The sequence below is a fragment of the Varanus komodoensis genome, unplaced genomic scaffold, assembly GCF_004798865.1.
Source record: "Varanus komodoensis strain SLA01 unplaced genomic scaffold, ASM479886v1 scaffold128, whole genome shotgun sequence".
NCBI classification, from domain to species: domain Eukaryota; kingdom Metazoa; phylum Chordata; class Lepidosauria; order Squamata; family Varanidae; genus Varanus; species Varanus komodoensis.
The window spans coordinates 314,470-339,328 of record NW_025335368.1 but is presented as its reverse complement, the minus strand read 5'-3'; the positions used below and the strand labels follow the sequence as shown (position 1 = coordinate 339,328).

Sequence of the window (24,859 nt, the reverse complement as noted above, 5' to 3'; positions counted from 1 at the left end):
GTCAATTTTGCTTCCAGGGAAAGTTCTGACGTGATTTGATCTACAACCCACTTGTTTGTCTTTCTATTGGTCCAACATATTTGCAACGTTTTCCTCCAGCATTATGTTTCAAATGCATCAGTTTCCTTCCTGTCAGCTTTCGTCACTGTCCAGCTTTGACACCCTAAATATGGTGATTGGGAATACAGTTGTGTGGATGATCTTGGCCTTCGTGGGAATCACTTCTTAATAAACATACCCTGGACCAGTTGATTTCCGTAGGCATAAGCCTAATTAATTGAGGTGGGGCTGTAAGTGTCCTATCTCTGTTATTTAAAATAATTGTCATATAACAGCTCTTGTTTGCTTTAAACTGTTCTAGAATTACTTTACATAAAAAATACAACAGTACAGGTGGATTAAATGAGAGCCAGTGTGATGTAGTGCTTAAGAGCATGGGACTGGGACTCAGGCAATCTGGGTTCTAGTCCTCAAACAGCTATGGAGCCAGCTGGCTGACTTTGGGCCAATCACAGACTCTCAGCCCAACCTACCCCCTACCTCACAGGGCTGTTGTTGTGGGGATAGATTGAGAGGATTATGTAAACTGCTTTGAGTTCCCTGTAAGTAAAAAAAGTAGGATATAAAGCTAATTAATAATAAACAAATTTTAATGCAACTTGTATAATTTCTCATCACATTACATATATTAAAAACTATTTTATAATCTTTAGAGACCATATAGTTATATGATTTGAAAAAATAGGAAAAATAAATAAATGACTTCCTATGATAAAGATCCTTGGCACTTTTGCAATCAGATCTAAGCTGACTAGTGCTGATTTTTTTCTTTTACTAACCCCTATGCAACATAGATCAATCATATGGTTATTTTATTATTTGTAAGGGGGCGCAGTCTTTCCCTAAAAGAAAAAAAATCTGTATTTTACTGTACACCAGGAGGCACTCGAGGGTCTATTCACGCCATCAATGGAATACGTTGAATGGAGGAACTTGCTTTATTCCCCTTCCTCCCAACCAAAATGGTACATTCTGACCACCCTTGAGGTCTACTGACCTTCCCGCGCTGAATAGTACAGGCCATTTCCAGAAGTTCTATCATTCGTTCCCCCCCTATTTTTTCCAACGTCACCATCCGTCATTATTCAGTTGGAGAGGGGCCTCCCCTTCCGCTGCGGCTCCGCCCCCTTACTCCGCTCTCATTGGTTCCTCCTATCCCCGCCGAGGAATATTTCTCTTCTGGGCCCCTCCCACTTCTCTTGGTCCGGTACTGCGAGTCGGTGCTGCTAGAAGAGCAAGAGGAGGAGGGGACGGCAGCCGGGATAGGACATGCCCCGCAAAAGGCCGTTCAGCGCTAAGCAGAAGAAAAAGCAGCTGCAGGACAAACGGGAGCGAAAACGGCAGGGTGAGAGGAACCTCGGGAGGGGGCGGGCCCCCTCCCCCATATAACATCTGCAAGGATGTTAGAAAAAACCTTTCTTCTATAAGAGCATGTGCGGTAGATACTCTTACTAACATCTAGCTTCTCGCCTTACCTTGTTATCCTCTCTTGGAGGAGGAATTGCCTCTAATCTCTGCAACATCTGGGTTTCCTGATCATCTATAGAAACATCTGGGTATTGTAAGCCACTCCTCCTCCTCCTCCTCCTCCTCGAAACATTTGGAGGGGGCAGCCGAAGCAGGACTTCCATTATAATAGTTTAGGGCGGGATAGAAAGAAATTGGCTTAGGCGTATGGAACATTTGCAGAAAAATAAACCCGTTCCCTGAAACATCTATAAAACATTTCTCTACCATCCCCATCCTTTGGAACATACGGAGGTGGATGGGTGGGAGATCTGGTGAGTCAGGCCTTCCACATTTTATATGAAAGTGTCCATTCTCCTTCCTGAAACTATTCAGAAGGTCGATTTAGGTACTTGTTTTCTTGCTAAATTTCTAAAGAAAGGTGACCCTGATTTTTAAAAGTAGCTGGATACATGCTGCTTATTTATACGAAGTGACAACCTTCTTTTTCCCACGCGTTCAGATAGAAGCATAGTTCTCAGCTCCTTCCTGAAACAGTTCACCCCCCTACATTTAATGAAATGGTAGAACAAGGCCCTTTTGCTTCATGGATTTTTTTAGAGAGTTCTAACTCCTTGCTACTGGTCTCCCTTTCAAACCATTTTCAAAATAAATCTGCGTTCCCTCCCCAAAATGTTTGTATGGCATGTTTTGACACACACTTCAAGGATGTTTCTGGCTTTGCAAAGCATTTGGTGTGTCTGTTAGATTTTTTTATACACCAGCATCTGCAATGCAGTTATATCACTCTCTCTTTTTCTCCCACTTAAACTGCTTAATGGCATTACCTCTCCTTGCCTAGTATCTCTGGAATGTTGCATCCTTGCTCACCAACAATTGAGAGAAAGCAGCACAATTCAGATGCAGAGAACAACTGCTCTTTGCTCCAAATACATTGTTTTACTTGGGACTGTTACCATTTTTTCTGTTCTACTTTTCATAGTGAATTTTGGTCCGCTTCAGATATGTGTAGGTAGATCTAACTCAGGTTTACTCAGAAGTATGTTCTACAGAACTCAGTACTGCCAAGTAACTGCACCAAACTGCTGCTTTAGGACAGAGGGAATCAGTGCAATAGAGAGTATTGATTAGAATGTTGAACTAAAAGTTCTGGTGAGCTACACTCATTCCTGCTCAGCCATAAAACTCAGTGAGTAAGCTAGTGTGTACTGGGAGAGAATCATGTACACCATCTTGAGTTCCTTGCAGCAAATCTACAATAAAAATATAATAAAATGACAAAAGAATCACTGGACCTGAAAGAATAGGAAGGAATTGAACATTTTTATTAAGGCTGTAGTCCTGAACAGACTTAAAGTTAGTTGCACCAACTTGGACTTATATTTGCACTCAGGATTACAGCATAAGAGTCAGACTCTGCATCAAGCCTGCACATTTTGCAACCCACCAAACTGCATGTAGCCAGCCTCCCAGGCAACTGACAGTAGCCTTATTTCTGCAGTCTCCAGAAGGGACTGCAAAACCATAAGTTTTATACACCTGGTGGCCTGCCATGCAGGACAGGTGTACTCTGTTCAGCGTGATGGGTCTCAGATTACTCAGGCCTTTACCTATCTACTTCTCTTTTGCATCCATAAACAGTTTGACTTTGGCTGATGCGCATGCCCTTCTGTCCCTCAGTCAGATCCTAATAAGAATGATTTACCATGTTAAGAAGCACTGAAACATTGATAAAAGTGTGTGGTGTAAATGCAAAGTTTTCTTTAAAGACGAACAAACAATAGTGACTATCATGTTCTTAAGCGGTATGCCATTCAAGCAGGATTTACTTAAACCATTCATGCTAGTACAACACAATCACATTCAATGCGGTCATTTTTAAAAATAGCTACAGTAGACTAGTCTATCCAATTGTTCCTGTGCTCTCTGGAAGGTTTTGTTGACTGTAGCATCTCTGGTAGATGGAGTGAAAGAGGAAGGTAGTCTTGGAGCCTCCTGTGGGGCTGTGTTAAGTAAGCTTAGGAAATTCATAGGAAGTGGGCATGTAGCTGGGGAATCACCTTTGTGAGAAGCAGGGAGAGTTGATTCAGACTGCTGCTGTGCTAACTGAACTGGAAGCACTTTGAAAGAAAAGCGCTGAGCTTCAAAGACAGGATAAAAACAGCTTTGTGGGGGTTATGAATTGTGTGCTAATGGTACTGAAATAACCTTCCACAGAACTACACAGGCAGTGGGTTTGAAACAAGCATTTTGCATGGCAGCTTGCAGGTAAGAGAGATGCTCTTGGCAGAAAACAGGAAGGTGAACACGTATGTGCGTCACTCTCCTTTACATACTAACAGTGACAGCAGTTTGTCCTGTATGTGGTATGTTTGAATCTTCAAAGCATTCACATTCATTTTTTCATATTTATGTACTTCAATATTTAAATACCCTCTGTAAGATATTCTTAGGTCACCTTTCAGGACAAAGTCCTCTCAAGGTGGTTTACTCTTCCCCCATGTAAAACTATCAAATCACATTTTCAGTGCTATAACACTATTCAGAACATAAGTAGTGCAAAACCTCATCCTGGTTAGATAAGTAAAACTGCTTCACCAGTCAACTTGTACATGCATCAGGATGTCAGAATTTGGCTTATGTGGTGAATTAGTAAAACTGCATTCAGACGGGGGGGGGGGGGCTGCTTGAACAGTGCTTGAGTCAAAGCGTGGGGAAACTAGGGGGCCCTTAGTGAAATCTGCAAGTGACACTCCTGACTCAGCCCACTTCTAGCCAAATCATCCCCTGCATGGACATACCCCTCCCCCAGGGAAACTAGAAGCAAGCCCCTAGATACTGGCCTTCTGCCAGCAAGCAGAAGCATTTTCTTTTAAAGAAGTGCTTGGTCTGTAGAGTTGATTCTTTTAACTGTGGCGCTCTGTCTTTTAATCTGAATTTTACTTTGCTAGTGGTTGTATTGCTTGCTAGTGCTATACACTTCTGTTTGATTTGCAGATAGTTCTATCTTCTGTGTCACTTTTTTCTATTGTAGATTTTCCTATTCTTAGCTCCCTTGGGCATATTTTGTAGAAGACAAGGAACCAACATAATAAATAGGCAAAATAAGAGCACAGCCATGTGCATGTTTAGACAGGGAGAAAACCTGTCTTATAATTCTCAGCATACTTGGCTTGGAAGGATACTGGGAAGTGTAGGCCTCCTTCTGTCAAAGCATTCATAGGATTGCACTCTAAAAGGAGTAGCTAAGGGGTTTGCTACAATAGGTAAGGAAATGCTTGGCCTTTTCAATTTCTCTTCCCCTCCTACCTTGTAATTCAGGCATGGCAACTGTGAGTATGCTCCTATAAACTTAAGCAAAGTAGTAGTTCTGCAGAACCTGTTCAAGTGGAGATGTTTTACTTCCGAACAGCTTGTGTGTTTTAGGACAAGGCTGGATAATATTGTCTGTTCTTCCCCTCAAGAGGATTGTGTTCAAGTAAGCACCTGAAAGATATACAGAGTTCTCCTTGGCTGTGTTTCCCACAGTATCTAGGAATGTGGACAGCTGCCTTAGAGCCCTGTTAGTCCCTTAGTGTATCCAGCCCAGTGCTTGGCCATGGCTTTCTGAGCTCAAGGTTACCTCACCTGCAGATGCTTAGGATTTAACCTGTGACTTTGTATGTGCAAACTGCATGGTCTGTCACACTGAGCTTTTGCTTCTGCCACTGTAGAAGCAGCCATCTACTTTGGTGCAATAGTTAAGAGTGCAGGTCTGGGACAGGTGATCTGGGTTCTAGTCCCCACTCAGTCAGAGAACCAACTGAGTGACATTGGGGCAGTCATGGATTCTCAGCCCAACCTACCTCCCAGGGTTGTTGTTGTGGGGATAAGACAGAAAGCAGGAGGAAGAGAATGATGTAAGCCACTTTGAGTTCATTGTATGAGAAAGTGGGATATAAATCTAATAAATATGTTTTCACATTACCACTAACAAACAATTCAACATTCCAAATCCTTTGCTTGCCTCAGGACTAAGTTATCTCTGGGACTGCCAGTTCCCATATTAATCTGTCAGCTTCCTGAATTGCTCAGTGGGGTCCTCCTGTGTGTCCCAACACCACTAGAAGTATGCCTGAATGAAACTTGGGAGAGGAGGGTCCTCTCAATGGTTGCTTTTGGAACACCCCTTAAGAGGAGGTGGCCTCATCTGCTTTTGCTAATGGTATTAATGCAGCCCCCTCAACCTTGGTTCTTTCCAGATATGCTATTCCTATCATTCCCTGCTAGCAGAGGGAATCCTTGACAGGCGAGGTATGGTGAGGCATGGTCTAGCCGTGCAACATAAACCCAGGAGAGTTGTAGTAACCCCGGTGGAACACTAGGGAAGGAGTACCTCGAGTATCATGTGATAGTAAGCACCCAGCTTCCCCACCCACACACATGCAAATGGATACATGGTGAAGGCAGGAGAGCCAGTGTGGTGCAGTGGTTAAGAGCATCGGACTGGGACTCAGACGATATGGGTTCTAGTCCCTGCTCAGCCATGGAGCCAACTGGGTGACTTTGGGCCAGTCACAGCCTCTCAGCCCAACCTACCTCACAGGGTTGTTGTTGTGGGGATAAGATGGAGGAGGAGATGTAAGCTGCCTTGAGCCCTTTGTAGGAAAAAGGCAGGATATAAATCAAAAAATAAATAAAATAAATCAAATGTCCCTGTAGAGTATATTCTCTGATACCTAAAGTAGCAATCAGCCTTCCAGCTTCATGTCCTGAAAAAGGCCTATGTGTTTGCCTGCCATGTCTCCTCTCAAGCTGGCTGGCAGCAGCTGATAAGGAAGATAGCAGCCTGTGAGTCATCCACTCCCCCTGTTGAGCCCCTTCATTGTGTCAAAATCCTCTCAGAAATATCCACAAGCCCGTAGCAAGTCTTTCTGACAAAGGGCCTTTATGGCTTTCCTGTCAAGGTGAAGCTGCTGAGCTGCTGCAGAGCACAAACCTAAAGTACAAAGCCCAAATTCCTGGTTGCCCTCTTTCCTCCCCGTTACTCCTTCAGCTTCAAAACTAAATTTCTCTTCTCATAGGTCCCACTCCCCTTGCAGGAATGAACCCTGGAATCACTTTTCTTCTGCCTCTTGTATTTGTCTCCAAGTTCCCATGAATCTTGGAGAATTGCTTTCACACCCCTCCCTGCTTTAACCACACACCCTGCCCAGAAATGCCGAGGCGTTTAAAGCAGCGGGGCCCCACCGCCTTCACACAGTCCTGGCTGGCAGCCATTTTCCCTTTCTATCGTGCAACATTAACCCCCATTCCACGCCCCTGTCCCTGAGAATTTGGACTGGACTCCTGTAGTTTTGAATTTTAATTTCTCTTCTTCCAGTTCTTAAGGCCTGTATCGCTCTTTCCCAAGTGCTCAAAGCGTGTTCAGGCTGAGCTGAGGGAGATGAGAAAAACAGCAGGCCCATTCATATGTCCTGGTAAAATAATTAACGTCCCCTCTTTTCCCGCCCTCTTCCTTTTCCTTGGGTGTTACGATTTTTTAAGAGTGGTCCTGTTCATGCAACACAATTGCCCACATCAGTTATTTAATGCATGGTAAGGCTGTAGGGTGGGTGCAGCTGCCATTTGGAATATGCAGCCCCCTCACAGAGGTTGTCATGGCAGGAAAATCCAGCACGTGTGGGTTCTGTGAAATTTAAACAATCCTTAGAACCATGCTTGGTTTTGGGTTCAGCCCTCACACAATCCACCTTTGCCAGGTTCACACAACACATAGAGGTTGCGGAAATAACCCATAGCAAGCCATTGCATGTCATTGGAACCTGATCATTGTAAGCTACTCCTGGAGCCTTTTTGGATGATGAGCAGCATAAAAATATGATGGATGGATGGAGAAATCATCACATTGGACACATTCAGCCCATGTGTTAAGCCATGGTTAAGCAGCAGGTAAATGACCCCAGCCTCCTCCCAGGCTTGTCTGCTTCCCTTCCCTTCTCCTTCCCCCATGCTGTCAAGAGAAGTGGCTAGTTTCAGCCTCCACGTGCTGCCTGGAGTTGCAGGCCACAACAAAACCAAACAAAACTAATGATGGGCAGTAGGCCTGATCCCCACCATGGTGATGCTGCATGCAGGCACCAGTCCTGGTTGTTTCACTGAGTAAAGGGCGGAGCAGAGCTGACAACAAGTACAGTGATTCTGAATTCAGCCAGGCAGGCAGCCTTGCACTGGGTTGAACAAATCATTCAGTGTTGCACCTGCATCACATTTTCCAGGTGTCTCAGACTTCAGGAGAAACAGAAGTTCTAGAGTTTAGGAGAGAGATATTTGAAATTTCATACATTCTGGTCTCTGTTTTCCTTTTGCTGTTTTTCCAGGCTTCCAGGATGGTGTAAGATCCAGCTCCAATAGTCGGAGTGGCAGTCATGACAGGCATGAGGAGCACACAGACACGTCAGACAGTGAATCATTCTCTCTGCAAGTCCGCAAGCTCAACCAGCAGCCTCAGATTCGCAAGCCAGGAGAACATGGCTATGACCCCAACCGGTAAGAAATTCTGCTGCTCTTGATCATGATGATGCTGATGATAATGATGATATTGCATTTATACCCCATCATTTTTCCTCTCGGAGGAACCCAAAGTGGCTTTACATAGCTCAGTTGTATCCTCAGAACAACAAACCTGTGAGGTAGATTACGCTGAGTGTCTGCGATTGGGCCAAAGTCAGCCAGTGACCTTCATTGCTGAGTGGGGGCTAGAACCCAGTTCTCCCAGGTCCCCCATTCAACATTCTCATCACCATACCACACCAGCTCTTAATTTATTTTACACGCATGTATACATATCCCATTGTTTTCCTGCAAAGAACCCAAGATGACTTACATAATTCTCATAACAGTCCTGCAGCTTAGCTTAGGCTAAGAATCAGTGATTAGCCCAAGGAGAGATCCTTCTGGGGCTCCTCACAATCTCTTTTTGTTTAAATAGCCCCAAATAATTTGGTGTGATCAGCAAACTTGGTCACTTCACTCCTTCCTCCTGGTTCCATTCCTAAATCTTGTCCAACAACCTCTCTGCTTCTCCAGGTCAATAGCCTTGACTTCAAGGAAACAAATTTGTTCCTTGAGAGCCAGAAGCTCACTGTACTATACTATACATAAATTATAACAAGCATGCCCATGATTTGAGTCTTAACTGGCAGACAGTCATAAATAATGGCACTTCACACAATACATCGGATAGCCATGCATCTCTTCTGACTTGTACCATCGTAAGTTTTCCTCTTGTTTTTGCTATTATTATTACTACTGCCACTACTATTATTATTGGTATTACAGTGGAGGTTGCCTCTTGTTTGGCATGGCTATCTCTGCTTCTGTCTCCCTCCTCTGGAAGACACAACTGTGGCCAGTGGAACTGTACAGGAAGAACAGGGGAGGGCCTCTCCAAGCTGTGTCAAGGGCTCCCTCCGTTAAACCTGTGGTCAAGCTCAGATTTAGGGTAGGCTTCTCATGGGGCGAAAGAGCAATGGGCTTTTTCACACCTGTTTACTATTGTTAATCTCCAGATTATAATATCCATTAGGTGCAATCCTATGCAAGCTTAGAGAGAGGACTGCACCCTTGGTGAGAATGAATGCTTGTCATCCTAGTAATCCTCTGACTTCCAATCAGTATAACCCATTAACTTCCTTATTTGGCGATCCCTTCTCCTGTGGATGTTAATAATGAGCAAGGGGACAGCCTGAGCATATTCAATGTGGCTTCACTGCAACGTCCGTGGCCAGATTGGGATGGGCTTTTGAAGTTCAAGAATGAAAGCACATTTTTGTGAGAGACTACCATGGAGTAAGTCACTCATTTTAATTCATCCATGAAATGTCTCCTAGCTGGGCAGGTTGCTCGCTTGTACCCTTTGCACTAGAATCAGAAGCCAGCTCTCAAAATGTGATCAGTCTGCTCTGGTCTCTACACTACACTGGGAGAAATTGATTTCATTAATCCATTTGTGTGTTTGATTTGTACCTCACTGTTCTGTCAATCATTTGGAACTCAAGACTCTGCAGCACCAGCACCTTCCACCATCTCTTCCTGCTTAAGAACTGGGATTCTCTAATGAGGTCCCTCTCTGTTGTTCCAGGTATTTATCAGGTGCAAGGGGCCCTTTTTTGTGCTGGCCCCTCACCTCTGGAACGCCCTCCCCTGGCATCTTCCTCACTGCATGTGTTGAAGAGGATAGTTAACACATTTCTCTTTAATCAGACTCTTCAACCCGGCTGGGAATATGGGGTCTTGGAGTTCCGTGTTCGCTGTTGCTTGTTTATATTGCCATACTGTGTTTTGTGCTCTGACCTCCCAAGGGAGGAGGAATTAGATACAAACAAATATTTATATATTTAAATGTTTAGCTAAATAAACATCATCAGGATGCCAGTGAACTCCCCCCTGCCTGCATTGGTGCAATTAAATAATCACTCTTGCCTCCTAAAGCAGGGGGTGAGCAGACCATAGGTTGGCAAGAGTGAACAGAAGGCAGGTTTCTTGCCTCCTAGAGCAGGAGTAGGTCTTCAGATAGTTTGCCCTTCAGCCTTCAGAAGCCACTGCCAGAATGGCCAGTGGTTAGAAACACTAGGAGTTGAAAGTCCAGAAAAACCCGGAGAGCCTCCTCCTGCCCAGACCACCATCCTTGAGGAAGGAGAGAGCATCTTGATCCTGTTCCTTGACTCAGCCCATTCATGTGGCAGATAATCTGAGCCTACCTTTCAGTGCCTACATACTCTGCATTGTTGTCCCTTAACAGCCCCTCCCTCTTCCCCTGTTCCGCTATCTTTTTGTATCTGTTAGGTATCGGCTGCACTTTGAGAAGGAGAGCAAAGAGGAGGTGGAGCGGAGGAAGAAGATTGCTCGGGAGAAGACCTTGGAGCCAGTGCCAGAAGTTGAGATGGAGGTGGACATAGAAGCAGTTTACAAGACTGGTTCAGGTGAGTGAAGGAGGTGATGGAAAGGTGGCTCAGTTAATGGCTGATTCTGAAGAATTTGCATCCAGCTGCTCCCTCTCCTTGCTCTTCTTGCAGTACCTCTCCTGACCTCTGGAGGCAATAGTACAACTTTGCCTTGCTTGCTTACTCTCAGGAGTTTTAGGTGGTTTAAACATGAGCCTTGCAGGAAGAACTCCGGACTTTGAGTATGAAAGTTCTCTTTATAAATTTATTTCTAAATAACATTGTGATCTAGAGGTTTACTGTGATTGCATGCAAAATTCAAACCCATTTTGGTGCTCTGGCCACGTCTTGCAGCACTCTCCTCTGCGGAGGCCTCCTGTGTTCCCCATGTCAGTGGTTCAGCAAGCCTTTGCTGAACTCAGTTTTATTTCCCATTCTTGTCATTATGTCCCCCTTTAAGCCAGTGTGCGGTCTTCCTTAGATGCTTTCTATCTCTGTTTCTTGAGTGGTACCTGGAGAAGCAAAACTGTTGATAGAAGGAATTCCTTGACACAGGGTGTTACTCTTGCCTTAAGACTTATGCTTTCTGCGGATGTTAGCATTAATTCCCAACTGGTATTTCCTGTTCTCTTGCTGTCAGCGCTGGATTTTCCTAAACGTCCACCATGGAATTACCAGATGACCAAGGAGCAGGTGTTGGCCCAAGAAGAAAAGTGTTTCCGGGAATATCTAGAAAATATCTATAGTACATTCCAGCCAAGCCAGCTAAGTTACTTTGAGCACAATCTGGAGGTGAGCCCTTACACGCATTGAAAGGAAACTTGGGTTTGTTCCCATGTGGCTGACCAGGTGGGACAATCTCTTAACCAAACAACCCCATAAATTTGGAGTAAAGTATGTGAGAAGCACAAAGGAACATGGAAGTACTTGCTCTGCATTAGCTAACTTCATTGATTCGTTTTTTCAGATACTTGGGGGCAAGCATTGCGGTAGCTAAGAGGAAGTTAAGTTCATGTAAACCAGGGGTGGGGAACTCCCTTTGTGGGCCTGGCCATCCCCAAGATTATAAGCAGTTGCTTCAAGGTTTTTCTCTTAATAAAATGTTAAAGTAGGTTAAGTTGTGTTTTGCTTGCACAGAGATTTGCGTCACACAATGTGAACCTTCCCCCAACCTGGCACCCTATTTACTGTATACAGATGTGAATCCCTCCAGGGAATATATTGAGTACAGTGACAGTGCCAGCTACAGATCGGGGGAATTGTAGTCCAACACATTAGAAGGACAGCCAGTTGAGAGAGGCTGTCTCTTTCTGTGTTTCCTGCACAGGAAACACTCGTGACTAGAAGACAGTGTGAAAACCACGGGGGAATTGTGCATGTGGGTGAGCAAGGAGAGGCAAAGATACGACTGGCTGGAAGTCCAGTGTTTCTGCACCCAGTGAAGCACACACATGCGGTTTGCACAGATGACCTGCCGCATGCTACTTTTGTGCTGTTTCCTGTTAGAGTTAAATGGGGGGCTAGGATCTGGTGGGTGGTTTGGCAGGAGGGGTTGTGCAGGGTAAACATGACCTTGTCTGTAGTTCCTTCTTCAAAGAGATCCCAGATGTCTTAGGAGCTGGAACTGATGGGAAACCAGGCCTGAATCCAAGTTGATCTCTGAGTGCTAAAAGAACTAAGAAAGAACCCAGATGAAAAGACCTAAATCTGATTGATGAAGGGGGTGAGGAAGCAGATTTTTCACAGACCAATTTTCCTCTTGCAGACATGGAGACAGCTGTGGCGTGTACTGGAGATGTCAGACATCGTGTTGCTTATTACCGATATCCGGCACCCGGTAAGGATGCTTTGGTGTGCTCTTGAGATGACTGCCTGCTCTTCTTGGGCTGAGTTCATATGAACCATTGGTTTGGCTTAAGAACTCCCGTAATGTGCTTTAATTTACTGAGCAGTGGCCTGTGGGCTCCTTTTAAGAATCCGTTCACTTAATCCTCAGTACAGATGACTTCCAGGAGAACTTCCCAATTTCCTTGCTGAATTCTGTCCTCTTTGTGGAGAACTCTTGAATGAACTGTACAACAGTATGTTTTCAATCACTGCTTCAGCCAGAGAAACTTCTTATGATGGTCCTGGGGTTTTGCTAAGAGCTACTTGTAAAGAAAAATTAAAGTAGGTTTCTGCCTTTTTTGAGAGCAAGAGTGAGAACCCAGGAACCACACACTGAAAGGACTGCAGACAATGCCTCCCACAACAGTGTGGAATGCTCTTGTTGAAGATCCTATTATATATGGTTTCTCTTCTCTAGCTTTCTCCCTGCACTTGCTAGCTGTCATATGTTCAGGCCGTCCTCAGGCTGGGTGCAAGGATGAACAGAATGAAGTAGCAATTGTAGGCAGCCAAGCATCTACTCTGTATGGCATTGTAGACTCCTGGCTAATTATTCCATCACCATATGATAGATAGATAGATAGATAGATAGATAGATAGATAGATAGATGGCTGTCCTTAAAGAACTGGAGAGTTTGACCTATCCTTCCATAGCCAATTACTGGATTTTGTGTGATGACGCCTTTCTGATTCACAGGGAGAGCACAAACAGCATTATAGTGACACCAGGTGGCAGAACGTGGTATTACAGTGTATTGTTAAAGCTGCCAGCTTAAGCAGAGGTGGGTACTTTGTGGGTCTCCAGATGTGGAACCTCAACTCCTCATTGGCTTCAGTTGGCATGGCTAGCAGTTAGGGATAATGGGAGTTGTAGTCTAATGGCATTTCGAATGACTCAGGTTCCCATCTGTGAACTAAAGAATGGGAGCATGTAGGCAATCTGCCACCACTGCCTACATGCTCCCATTTCAGAGAATACTGAAAGTATACTGGACTGCAGTTCATGGGTTCTAGTCCCCATGGAGTTCACTGGGGAACTTTGGGCCAGTCACTGACCCTGCCTCACCTGCTTAACAAAGTTGTAAAGATAAAGTTGAGAGGAGGAGGAAGACTGTGTAAGCTTTCTTGGGTTCCTTACAAAGGAAAAAAGGACAATAGCATTATATTTAATTATTATATTTCTACCAAGGCCACTGTGTGACTTATTGGTACAAGCAGCAAACATACCTTCTGTGCAGAGGTTCCAGAGACAGTCAGCAATGTGAACTGTGCTAACATGAGCCCATCCTTGCTTGGCAGCCTGTTCAAATCATGTCCTTGCCTAGAGAAGAGTGAGGCGAAGGATCCCATGCTCCTAGTCCTCACTGCTGTGACTCTCCTCGCCTTTTCCTGCCCAGGTCATCCACTTCTCCCCAGCCCTCTATGACTTTGTGATGAAGCAGATGAAGAAAAACCTCATCCTGGTTCTCAACAAGATTGACCTGGCACCCCCAGCCCTGGTAGTGGCCTGGAAGCACTACTTCAAGAGTCGGTTCCCTGAGATCCATGTGATCTGCTTCACCTCCTACCCACAAAAAGACCAAGATCCCAGTGCAGGTAATTTTCAGGCCCTCGTAACGCAGTCACTACAGTGGTGGCAACGCTGCCAGCATGGTGCTTTGGCTGAAGTGTCATGGTGGGAATTGCTGATTGGGCCTTTCTGAAGGAGGCATGAAGAGCAGCATGTACACAGTTCCCAGCCATGATTCAGGCTGATTGAGGTCGTGGTTCCGTGATGGCATGTAGCAGCCTGGAGGATGACTTGAGATAGTTAGCAAAAGAGCCTGGAATTTTTCCATCTTGTGGGCAAGGGGCTGCATCCAGTGGTAATGAACGTGACTTAGCTAGACCATCCTTGGATACAGCCCAAGGATATTATCCCAGGATAGCACGATAATAATTTCTGAATCTTGATTCTGTAAACAAGCCCTGAGAGAACACCAGCCCCAGGAGGAACAGAGCAACATTTTTCTTGTGTGGAAGGTCAGGAAGCAAGGAAGCTTACTTCCTCTGACCAAGGACCAGTTTCCTTGCCCACACCCACCAGAACCCTGTGGTGCAGTTTAAAAAGATGTGAGGGGAGCATGATTTTGATTTAAAACAAGGTGTGAGTTCCCATGCGCCTTGTTTTAGCAATGAAGTCATAGCTGCTTTGCTGTCCCCTATCAGATTTTGGCAGTGCAGGAGTGGCAGCGTCACTAAAATATGCCAGGGGAGGAAAGTGCTCGCAGTCCGCAGGCCATATCCTGGCCACATTTGAGTTAGAGGATTCTGGGGAGCTAGGAAAGGCCTCTGTTTCATGTCTTGGGAAACTGCTGCAAACCAGAGTAGACAGTTTGGAATAAAGGGGCTCTGCATTTAAGGCAGCCCTTGAGATCTTCAGGTGTAATTCTAAAGCAAAATTACAACATTCCCTTTCTCTCAAAACCAATCGATTAGGGACTTCCTGATGTTGTGCAGTACTTGACCCCCTCTAAAGCAGGGAAATGCCTTTCCGAAAGCTTAGGTTCTGGCAGTAAGAACTTCCAGATAAAACTTGCTGGTATTTTGACTTTTTGTTCCTGCCCCCTTCAGCCCTGCCCCCCACTGGAATGCAGCCCTTGAGAACCTCTCCAGAGGACCTTTGGGCCTTGGGCTGGAAGGGGTTCCTCACCCCCTGTCCCTAATGAACTCTTCCTCCCATATCAACCTACTTATATCCTGAGCCCACCTGCCGAGGTTGCCCCTCCCACCCAAGGGCACGCCGGAGGTTCCAGGCTTATTCCGCGGCATCTGGAGGCAGGGCTGGAAAAACCCCTGCCTGAAAAACTAGATAACTGTTGCCAGTCAGTGTTGACCATACTAGGCTAGATGGACCCATGGTCAGATTTGGTGTAAGGCAGCGCTTCCTTTTTATTATTATTACTATTATTCATTTATATGCTATCTTTTCCCCCATTGCAAGGAGCCCAACGTGGCTTATATAAACCCCCTCTTTTCCCTCATCATAGCCTCACAACAACCTTGTAAGGTAGGCTGGGCTAAGAGTTAATGACTGGCCCAGTGTCACCCAGTGAACGTCATGACTGGCTGGGGAGTAGAACTTGGATTGCTCAAGTCCCAGTCCAGCCCTCCTTAAGCACAGCTCCACACTGGTTTCCCATGTTTTCCACCCTGTTAGCTCCTATTTCTCTTTAGGCACAGGCAAGCTGGATCGCATACTCCTTTCTTCCCCAGTAAGCCTTGTGTTCCTCCTATCTCTGGGAGAGAGTTCAGTCTCCCAACCTTGACCTTCTGGATTTTCTCTCCTGCCAGTGTTTAAGAAGCGCCGGAAGCGCCGGAAGGGTTGGAGCACAGCAATGGGACCCGATCAGCTGCTGAGTGCCTGTGAGAGCATCACAGCTGGAAAAGGTGAGGCTGCTTAGAATCACTCTGTGCTCTTGTGGTGGTTGTGGGTTGTGCTTCCGTTGGCCAGCACCTCTGGGTGTCAGCCAGGCATTTTTGACAAGAAAGGTTGCCAGTGCCCAAGGCTGCTCACGGGCCACTTTCCCTGACCTGGAACTGCCTTCACACAGTTGAACAGGGAATAAATTGTGGAAGTTCCAGGAAAAGGGAGAGACATGGTACTTTGTAAATCACCTGGTAAGTCCCAGAAAAAGGCTGTATAGGAATGCATAAAAGTAAATAAATGCCAGAAGCACTTGAGGTCAACCTGGCCCTGCTGAGTTCTCTGGAAGTCCTGACCACTGCTCATGTCATGGTTTCCCAGGGGTGTGTGTGTGTTTCCAGGGGGGTTCCTTAATATAAAAGTTTGCAATGCCTCTGCTAAGGCTTATTTACATAAGAACTTTAAGTTAAAATTGGCTGGTATTTTGGCCCTACCCTCTGTGCCTTCAGCCGTGCCCAACATTAGGATGCAGCCTTCCAAGAGTCCCTCCAATGTCAAATCCAATCCTCACACTAAAAAGGCCCAGTGCCCCCGTGGTATGTGCTTAAGCATATCCTGGCTGATCAGCATGTTCAACGTAAAAGAGACCTGACACTGTATTTCCATCCTGTTTAATCGGACGAATGCCCCCTCATTCCACCTGGATTTCAGCTCCCAGTTGAGGTGCGCAGGGTGGCAGGCTTCCGGAGCTTTGTTGTTGCGGGTGGCCTTTGCAGTGGCTGCGTTTGTTTTCCTCTTTGGTTGGCATCGCTTTTTTTGCTCTCTCCAGTGGACCTGAGCAGCTGGAAGGAGAAAATTGAGCGGGATGCAACCTGTGCTTGCCTGACACTGGAGGACTCGGAGGAGGACTCGGATGATGACGAGAGCGCAGCAGTGTTAGTAGAGCACCAAACCGATGTGGCGATGGAGGCTGTGCAGTTCTCCCAGGAGCTCTACAAGGATGGGATCCTGACAGTGGGCTGTGTAGGTGAGCGAACCCTCTGCTGGCAGGCAGAGCCATCCAACAAGGAAATGTACTGGAGGGAGGAGGGTGTTTGAGACATGCATTTTTTAAATCAGCGACCAGCTCGCTCTAGGATTTTATCCACTAGAACATGGCCAAACTTTCAGACCTTTCTTGGAAAACTGCAACAAAGGGGCGGGGGGGGGGGGTAGGGGTGTTATTTAATGCTAAGTAACAGTGCCATCTCATGCAGGCCTGCTCTGAAGTACACCATGCAGGATTCAGCGGCTTACTTCTGAGTAGGAGCGTGCAGGACAGGGCTACTCCTAGGTAGAATTGCAGTATGGTATAGTGGTTGGAATGTTGGGATAATACTGGAGAGCCCTGGATTCAGATTCTCTCCAAGCCTAGTTAAACATGAGCCAGCTGCTTTCTCTGCTGTCATAACCAGCGTTTCAGGATTGTTGTGAAGGTAAAATATGGGTGGGCTGAGGAATTGTATAGGAGGCCCTGAGCATTTTGATCAAAATATAGTTAATAATAACTATTGTGAATAGCTATTAATAATGTATTATAATTGGGACTATAGTATAATCTATACTATAGAATAATATCGTGCATTTGGGAAGTAGTATAGCACCTTCTGCCAATTAGAGGGCCAAACTGGGATGGTGTAATGTGGTGTCCTGAAACAGCAGGGGGTTGGACCCAGTGGCCTTCTGGCCCCTTCCAGTTCTGCTGTTCTGTGGTTCTGTGAAATTACATTCCTGCCCTTAGGCTGAAAGAGGCTAATACCACCGCTGTAATTAAATACTGGAGAGGCTCTTGGTAGCCACATGCCAGTGGTGGGCAGGGCCAAAGGCAAAGTTACCAAAATAGCTTCTTTTAGCTTAAAGTAATTGAGATTTAAAGGCAGCATTTAAGACTCTTAGAATGAGGGAAGAATGCACACAGACTGGAAAATCACAAAACACCTGGTCATTAGGGGAAAAGGTGGAGGCAGGGGAAGGAGACCTATTCCAGGGTAAGTGCACATAAGATTGCACCTAAGGCATGCTTCCCCGACCTGGTGCCCTCCAGTGATGTTGAACTGCAAATTCCACCATGCCTGTCTCACGCTGCACACACCTGTACTCCTCCTCCCGCAGGGTTCCCCAATGTGGGCAAGTCTTCGCTCATAAACGGGCTGGTGGGCCGCAAGGTGGTGAGCGTCTCCCGCACTCCTGGCCACACCAAGTATTTCCAGACGTATTTCCTGACACCCACCATCAAGCTGTGTGATTGCCCTGGACTTATCTTCCCCTCTCTTGTGGACAGGAAACAGCAGGTAAACAGCTGTGGTAGGGGAAGATTGGCAGGGATGGGGAGATATACGCACACCTGTGCTGCAGAGGGAGATGAGCGTTCCCACGAGGAACCGTTGCATGAACTGGGAACACACACCTTTGGAAAAGGGAATGAGGCCTGACAAGGTGGGGAGACCTGGTTCCTTGTCTCCCTTCAGTATAAGTTGTGAGTCATGACCCCTACTGGCTGGGGATGATGAGAATTTTAATCCACAGCATGTGGTAGGCAGCAGGTTGAGGAAGGACAGAGTGGACGATAATGGACTGCTTAACCTCTCCCAGCCTAACCTATCCCCCTGCACCGTTGTGAGGATAAAAAGGAGTTCCTAAGAGGGAGCTTGGACTGAAGATGTCAGAAACCGAGAATGTGAAATTATGTTAGAGTTGCAGGTGCCCACTCACACAGTCAAATAATAAGCATGACCTTGTAGAAGCAGCTGGGGAGCAATGGGCGTGGATAAAAGTTCAGCCTCGGACAATTAAAAGATCTTGAGTAGCCAGGGCTTTTGCTAGGAGTTACCACCAGTCCGTGAATAGCTGCCACCAGTCTGCATAAAGCAAGGGGAAGGGGCCGTGGCCCAGTGACAGAGCGTATGCTTTGCACGCAGGACCCGGCCTCAGTCCCCGGAATCTCCAGGCAGGGCTGGGAGAGGAATCCCACCCGCAGGGCCGCTCTTGGTGGCTGTCGCCCGCACTGGGCTGGATGAGCTCCTGGGCTGGCTGGTGCTTCCCTATATTGTTACAGAGACAGACCCAACGGCACCCCCCGGGGTGTTATGCTGGGAAGGAACGGGTGTGAGTGTGGGGTTCTCTTGTCAAAATACAGCATTTTAAGGAAGGGTCCGCTGCTGTGCGGGTTAGGGTTCCCAGGTGCTCGTCTCAGGGAGATGAGGGGCTTGCAGGAGTGTTCAAACTGGGATTTAATGGAGTCGGTACCTGTGCATGATGCTGTTCCAGTCCCACCCCCCTTGAGAGGCGTGAGAACTCTTGCTGCTGTCTCTTGCCCTGCATTTGTGTATTTCTTCCTTTCACTACACTGAGACATTCTTGGGCACACTTAGAATGCAAAGAATACTTTGCAACTGCAAATGTAACAAAGTAATGCAAATGTAATGCAAATAAATACTTTGCAAATGTAATAAAAGACAGAGCAGTTGCAGTTCTAAATGGCCGTGTTTTGCTGCCTCACTTAGACCTTACGCACCCACACTTCTTGATTCCTAAGAGAACAAAGACTCTTTGCCCTGTCTAGCCCCCTGAAAGAAGACAGCAAGGGATAAGAACCATAGCTGAAAGAAAGGGAGGAACAAGAACATTTTATAGCTTGTGCAGCAAGTCCTGACTCCTCCAGTCGCATGAGCACGAGAAGTGCAGTCGGCTTGTGAGCTGGTTTCCATGTGGGAAACGAGCTGTTCTTTATTCTGACTACTGAGTCTCCCTTTCCGCATGAAAGGAGGGGTCACTTGGAGGAGAGAATATAGGCATCTATGTGTCATTACTTTATCACTATCGTTCTCATTGTATCCTCGAGTTAGACATTTCAATCCCAGTTAGAATCCATTAAACTGTTCTTGATGAGCTTGGATCTTCTGGCCCTCTTTAAATGAATGTCATCACTGCAGGAATATTTACCAAAGCTGGGTCCCCCTCTTCCTGCGTACATTGCCTAATCCCATCCAGACAGGAATTCCCTGTTAGTTATCCATTAACACCATCTCCACTGCAGCCCAGTCAGCATGTCTGCAACTCCACACCTCTCTTTCCTTAGTGTAAGAGAGCAATTCAGTGCCTCTTGACCATTTGCCCATCGTATTTAGCAACTCTGAGGTCCTGCTTAGATGATGCCCTCTTCGTATGATGGCTTTTTTACAAATTGAAGCATACCAGAGGTATGATTGAATTGCAAAAAGCACCTCTTCATAACGGGAGGAACTCAAACCAGGATTGCTGCATTCTGTGCTATGCTGTGAAATATGAGAAAGGGGATAGTGAGGAAGAAAATGTTTAAAGGCTTGGTTTTTGCAATTCAGGGAAAAAAACAGGGCTGGAAAGGGCCCAAGGCCTCCTTGGTATTTGCTTTAAGCTGGAGGGGGAAGGAATGTGCTGGAGGAGGTAGAATTCCTGACTTGGGACTTCCAGAGTCTCTCACCATCTTTTGGAAGGGCAGTATCATTTCTATTTCCCCCATTTGTTTGGTCCTTTCGGTCGGCCTGTCACTGCGTAGTAGATGGGGTTTGCAGGCCTGGTAACCAACATACCTGTCCTTTTTTTTTTTTTTTTAAGATCCTGGCAGGTATCTACCCAATTTCTCAGATCCAAGAACCCTACACCTCGGTGGGATTCCTGGCCAGCCGAATTCCAATCCAGGCCTTACTCAAGCTGCAGCATCCAGACGCTGAACCCGGCACAGCTGAGCCACCGTGGTGTGCCTGGGATGTTTGCGAAGGTAAAACTGGCTGGCAGTACCATGAGGGGACAGCCCTAGAAGTAGGTGGGGGAAGGGTTAGGATAGGGTTCAGCCTGAGGGTGCACATGGGTGATGCCGCTGTAACCTTGACAGTGTCTTCCACTTCTTTTTATAGCCTGGGCAGAGAAAAGAGGCTACAAGACAGCCAAGGGAGCCCGCAATGATGTCTACCGAGCAGCCAACAGCCTCCTCCGCCTAGCAGTGGACGGGCGCCTCTGTGTCTGCATGCGGCCCCCAGGCTACACCGCACAGAAAGGTACCAGAGAACAGGACCCTGTTGGAACATTAAGGAACTCTCTATTTGGGGTCACTTTGGGTCTTCCATTCACTGTCTTTTCTTTCTATCTTTGCTCCTTTTTCATAACCTTTAATGGATTATTTTGCTAATTCCTAGTGGGTTTTTAGTTTGTTTTGGAGGGTTTTTTTTTTAAAGTCGTACATTTTCTTTTAAAGCAGCTCATCGCTTGGAACATCTTGTGTTCCAAGTATGGAAAGGCAGGGTGGAGGGAAACTCTATAAGGATATTAATAAAATGACAGCAAGCCTTCAGTTCTATTGGCTTTTACCCTCTTAACTTGTCCACACAGCCATTTTGGCTTTATTTTCATTGTACCCTGCCTTTCTGCCAGAAAAAGGGACTCAACAGAAGGATTTCACAGAAACTAAAATTGCTTAAAACAATAAAACAATCTGTTAAAATACAATAAGATATAACAATTACAGGAAAAAATAGTACACCACACCCATTTCAACAAGACCCACTTACCAACTAAAAGCCTTTTAAAATAAAGTTGGCTTACTTAAGACTAATACAGTGCTGAAAATACGCTGCGTATCAATCCCCTATCCATACAAATTCAGTTTCACCCTCAAATTTTCCTTTAGAATACAGCCCTGCTCTGACCTCTTTTGGGCAGGAGAGGGGACTAAATCAGAGACGTGAACACCTGGCAAGCCAACTTTAGTTTTTTAATGCAGCTTTAAAGCTAGGTGCAATTTGGAGAGTTGTGAAGACCTGGAAAAAAAGCAAATGTCTCCTCCCCTACCCAGTTTCCCACAAATACCAAAAAGCCCTAGTATTTTTCCTCTGTATATTTGCCCTCCCGCCCCTTGAGATCGGCGGCAGAGGCCCTTCTCCGGGAACCCTCTGTAAAAGATATTAGGAGGATGAGTACCTGGAGGAGGGCTTTCTCTGTGGTGGCGCCCCACCTATGGAATGCACTCCCCAGAGAGGTCCGCCTGGCGCCGTCGTCATTTGTTTTTCGGCGCCAGGCCAAGACCTTTTTATTTAAACATTATTTTAATTAATTGCTAACTTATTTATTGGTTTTAAATTATTGCCTGGATGTTTCCAGTTTTTTATGTATTGTATTGTTATTTATTTGCTGGAAGCCACCCCGAGGCTTATGCGAATGGGGCGACATACAAGAATCCCAAATAAATAAATATATTTCTTTGCTTTTTCCCTGGGCCTTTATATCTCCACTGCAACCCTTGGGCTAGGTAAGCTTTGACACCCCCTCCCCCACACGAAAATGTGGTGTTTTGAACAGCCCTGCCTCCTTCCCTGCAGCCATGTGGGAGCATCACCCCGAAACTGCCGAGATTGCTGCCCTGCAGGAGGCTCACCGCCAGGAGGACAAGCACAGCTCCAAAGAGGAGGAGGAGGAGGAGGAGGAGGAGGAAGACGATGAGATCTCTAGCTCAGGAGAGGAGGAGGATGAAGAAAAAGATCGGGATGCTGATGAAGAAGGTGAGGAAGAAGAGGATCCACGTTCTGCTCCAAAGAGTGGCCCCAGCCAGCACCTCCCTTCCCGAAAGGGAAAACTTGCAGGCCGGAACTTGTTTGCTTTGCTTGGGGAAGATGAATGTTAGCAGCTCCCCCTGCTGGACAGACTGACGAGCGGTGGCCCCACCCATGTGCCATCTCATCCTCTCTGTGCATTCCAGAGTTGCTGTATATTAATAAAGGTCCTGTTTATTTCCTGGCCTGCCTCCATGGCTGTGCGGAGGGCATGGGCTAGAGGAGGGTACAGAACCTCAGGACCAGGATCTGAATCAGGCCTGTTTCCCCAGGTAGGCCGCACCCCTGCTGGCCCAGCCATTTGTTGCAGGCACCACCCATTGATGGGGGCTTCCCAGCATTCATGCAGTTTTTCCCCATTCTGAAAGCTTGACGTGCCTCTCTTAAGGCCGAAGCATAAGCTAAAATATGTGGGCGTTTTTTGTATTTTGGCCTCATCCCTTGACCCTTCAGTGCTTTCCACCACCAGAAAGTGGACTCTAAGAGCTTCTATGAGATGAAATGCAGTCATTGGGTTGAAAGAAGTTCTGCACCCTTGAGATAAGGACACAATGCAGTAGTCCCCCGAAATTCGAGAGGGTTAAGTTCCTAAAGCACCCACGAATTGTGAAAAACCGCGAATTTGGTGCCGGCGATGCGGACGGGAGGCACAGGAAGGGTCGGGCTGGGGGGTGGGCACGCGCGCATGATGGGGCAGGGGCAGGCATGAGCCGAGATCGTTTTCTCTGCGCGAATCCAAACTCGGAGGAAACTCTCCTTGCGAGTAAGGCATCGCACGGTGAGGTGCCGGCTTACTTGTAAGGTCAGATTGGCTTGGACTCGCTCAGAGAAAAATCCCATGAAAGACTGAAGCCACGAACGCTGAACCACGACTTCACAGGGGTATACTGTCTTTGCCCTTCCGGCTCTTTCCTCTCTGACCAGCCAAGCTCTCTTAGGACAGACACAAGCAGGACACGGGGCTGCTAACCATTCCCTGTGCTTTGACCAAGGGTGGGTAAAGTGCTCTTGGGTGGTCATCTTTACAGTGCTCTCTACTGCTGATTTAAGTTGGCATAGTTCCTACACAGGACAAGGGTTATCACTGGGCTAAGAGAAATGCCAAGATTTGGGGCAGTACATATGTCTATAAAGACTACAGACTTGCTGACTATCAGGAGAAAAGGGACAGTGAATGAAATGGTGTAGCCTGGGAAAGCGCATGATTGGCTCTCAGAAGCTTCAAAAGGGAGCACGGCCCTGCAACATTTACTTGCTGGTCTCACTTGTGCTGCTTCTGGCCATGGATGATCATGGCTAATACCCCTTGGTAGAATTTTCTTCCGTAAATGCCCCTCACTCCATAACCTCCCTTCAGACTTCAAAGGTAGGGCATACTATAAACATAAAATGGAAGCCCTACGATGAGAGACTGAAAGAACTGGGCATGCTCAGCCTCGAGAAGAGAAGACTGAGGGGGGACATGAGGCTGTCACAAAGAGGAAGGTCAAGCTCTCTTCTCCTTGACAGCGGAATGTAGGACATGGAATAATCAGCTCAAGTTGCGGCAACCCAGATTCAGGCTGGACATCAGGAAGAGCTTCCTCACTGTCAGAGCAATGTGAAATTGGAACCAGCTGCCTGGAGAGGTGGGGGGCTCTCCCACACTGGAGACATTCAAGGTGAAATGACAGTCATCTGAGTGGGATGGGACTTGTCCTGCACCAGCAGGTGACTGGACCAGTCAGCCTACCTTGTCCCTTCCTACTGTCCTATGAATCTATGGGTGGAATCCTATCATCCTATGTGCCAAACACGGTGGGATCGTGCCAGCTTCAGTAAAAAGACGAGAGCCATCTTCCCTTCCTGCCTTGTATCTCATCAAAGGTTTTGGCAAAGCTGCTTTATGTAGACCACTTGGCCACCATGATTACGGTTGGAGATGTTGCTTCATGTCCTGCCACCAGCGCCAGTCTGTTTGGGTGGCCTATTTAACAGGGTCTTCTTGGTGGTTACCACTCTGTAGAAATTTAACTTCCAAGGACCAAAGCAGAGTTCTGCTGGATCAGACTGAAGTCCAGCATTCAACTGCAACAGTGGCCCACCAGAAACCCACAAAAGGATGTGGGCGTAGCAGTGCAAAATGCTGGTCGGGCATCAGGACTAGCTGCCACTGGTACCCTTTTCTAATTTATTTATTTAAAACTTTTGTATCCCATCCTATACATGAAAAAGTCTCAGGATGGTCCAAGAACAAAGGCATAGGACGACATCTATAATAAAAGCCTGACTCAAATAAAAATTAGGTCTTAAAATAATGGAAAAATAAAAAGGCTTTATCTGGCCTGGCACCAAAAAGAGTAAACTGTTGGTTCAGGTGCACCTCTCTGCGGAGCATGTTCCACAGCCAGGGCGCCACCGCAGAGAAGGCCCTTCTCCAGGTAGCCACTCCTAATTTTCAGAGGGCTCCTGAAGGAGGACCTCCGATCCAGATCACGGGGGGGGGGGGGGGGGGG

At 46.5% G+C, this 24,859-nt stretch overlaps 1 protein-coding gene across 2 annotated transcripts; it reads left to right on the top strand.

The window, feature by feature from the left end:
• Positions 1-1,270: 1,270 nt before the first annotated feature.
• Positions 1,271-22,548, top strand: GNL1 (G protein nucleolar 1 (putative)). 2 transcript variants are annotated; one of them, XM_044422476.1, is made up of 12 exons: positions 1,271-1,405; positions 7,887-8,055; positions 10,354-10,490; positions 11,092-11,243; positions 12,217-12,288; positions 13,736-13,934; positions 15,672-15,767; positions 16,574-16,771; positions 17,896-18,074; positions 20,377-20,539; positions 20,676-20,816; positions 22,134-22,548. In XM_044422476.1, exons 1-12 carry the CDS (start codon positions 1,330-1,332, stop codon positions 22,433-22,435), a joined length of 1,884 nt encoding a protein of 627 aa, XP_044278411.1. In that variant the 5' UTR covers positions 1,271-1,329; the 3' UTR covers positions 22,436-22,548. The 2 variants fall into 2 exon arrangements, with proteins under 2 accessions (XP_044278411.1, XP_044278412.1); XM_044422477.1 differs by lacking the exon at positions 1,271-1,405 and adding an exon at positions 6,174-7,458.
• The last annotated feature ends 2,311 nt before the right edge of the window (positions 22,549-24,859 follow it).

Excerpts from the sequence above, each read along its gene's own strand:
- GNL1 (XM_044422476.1), top strand. The coding sequence starts at position 1,330 with ATGCCCCGCAAAAGGCCGTTCAGCGCTAAGCAGAAGAAAAAGCAGCTG. Across the intron at positions 8,056-10,353 it reads CATGGCTATGACCCCAACCG|GTATCGGCTGCACTTTGAGA; the intron begins GTAAGAAATTCT and ends TGTATCTGTTAG. Across the intron at positions 13,935-15,671 it reads AGACCAAGATCCCAGTGCAG|TGTTTAAGAAGCGCCGGAAG; the intron begins GTAATTTTCAGG and ends CTCTCCTGCCAG.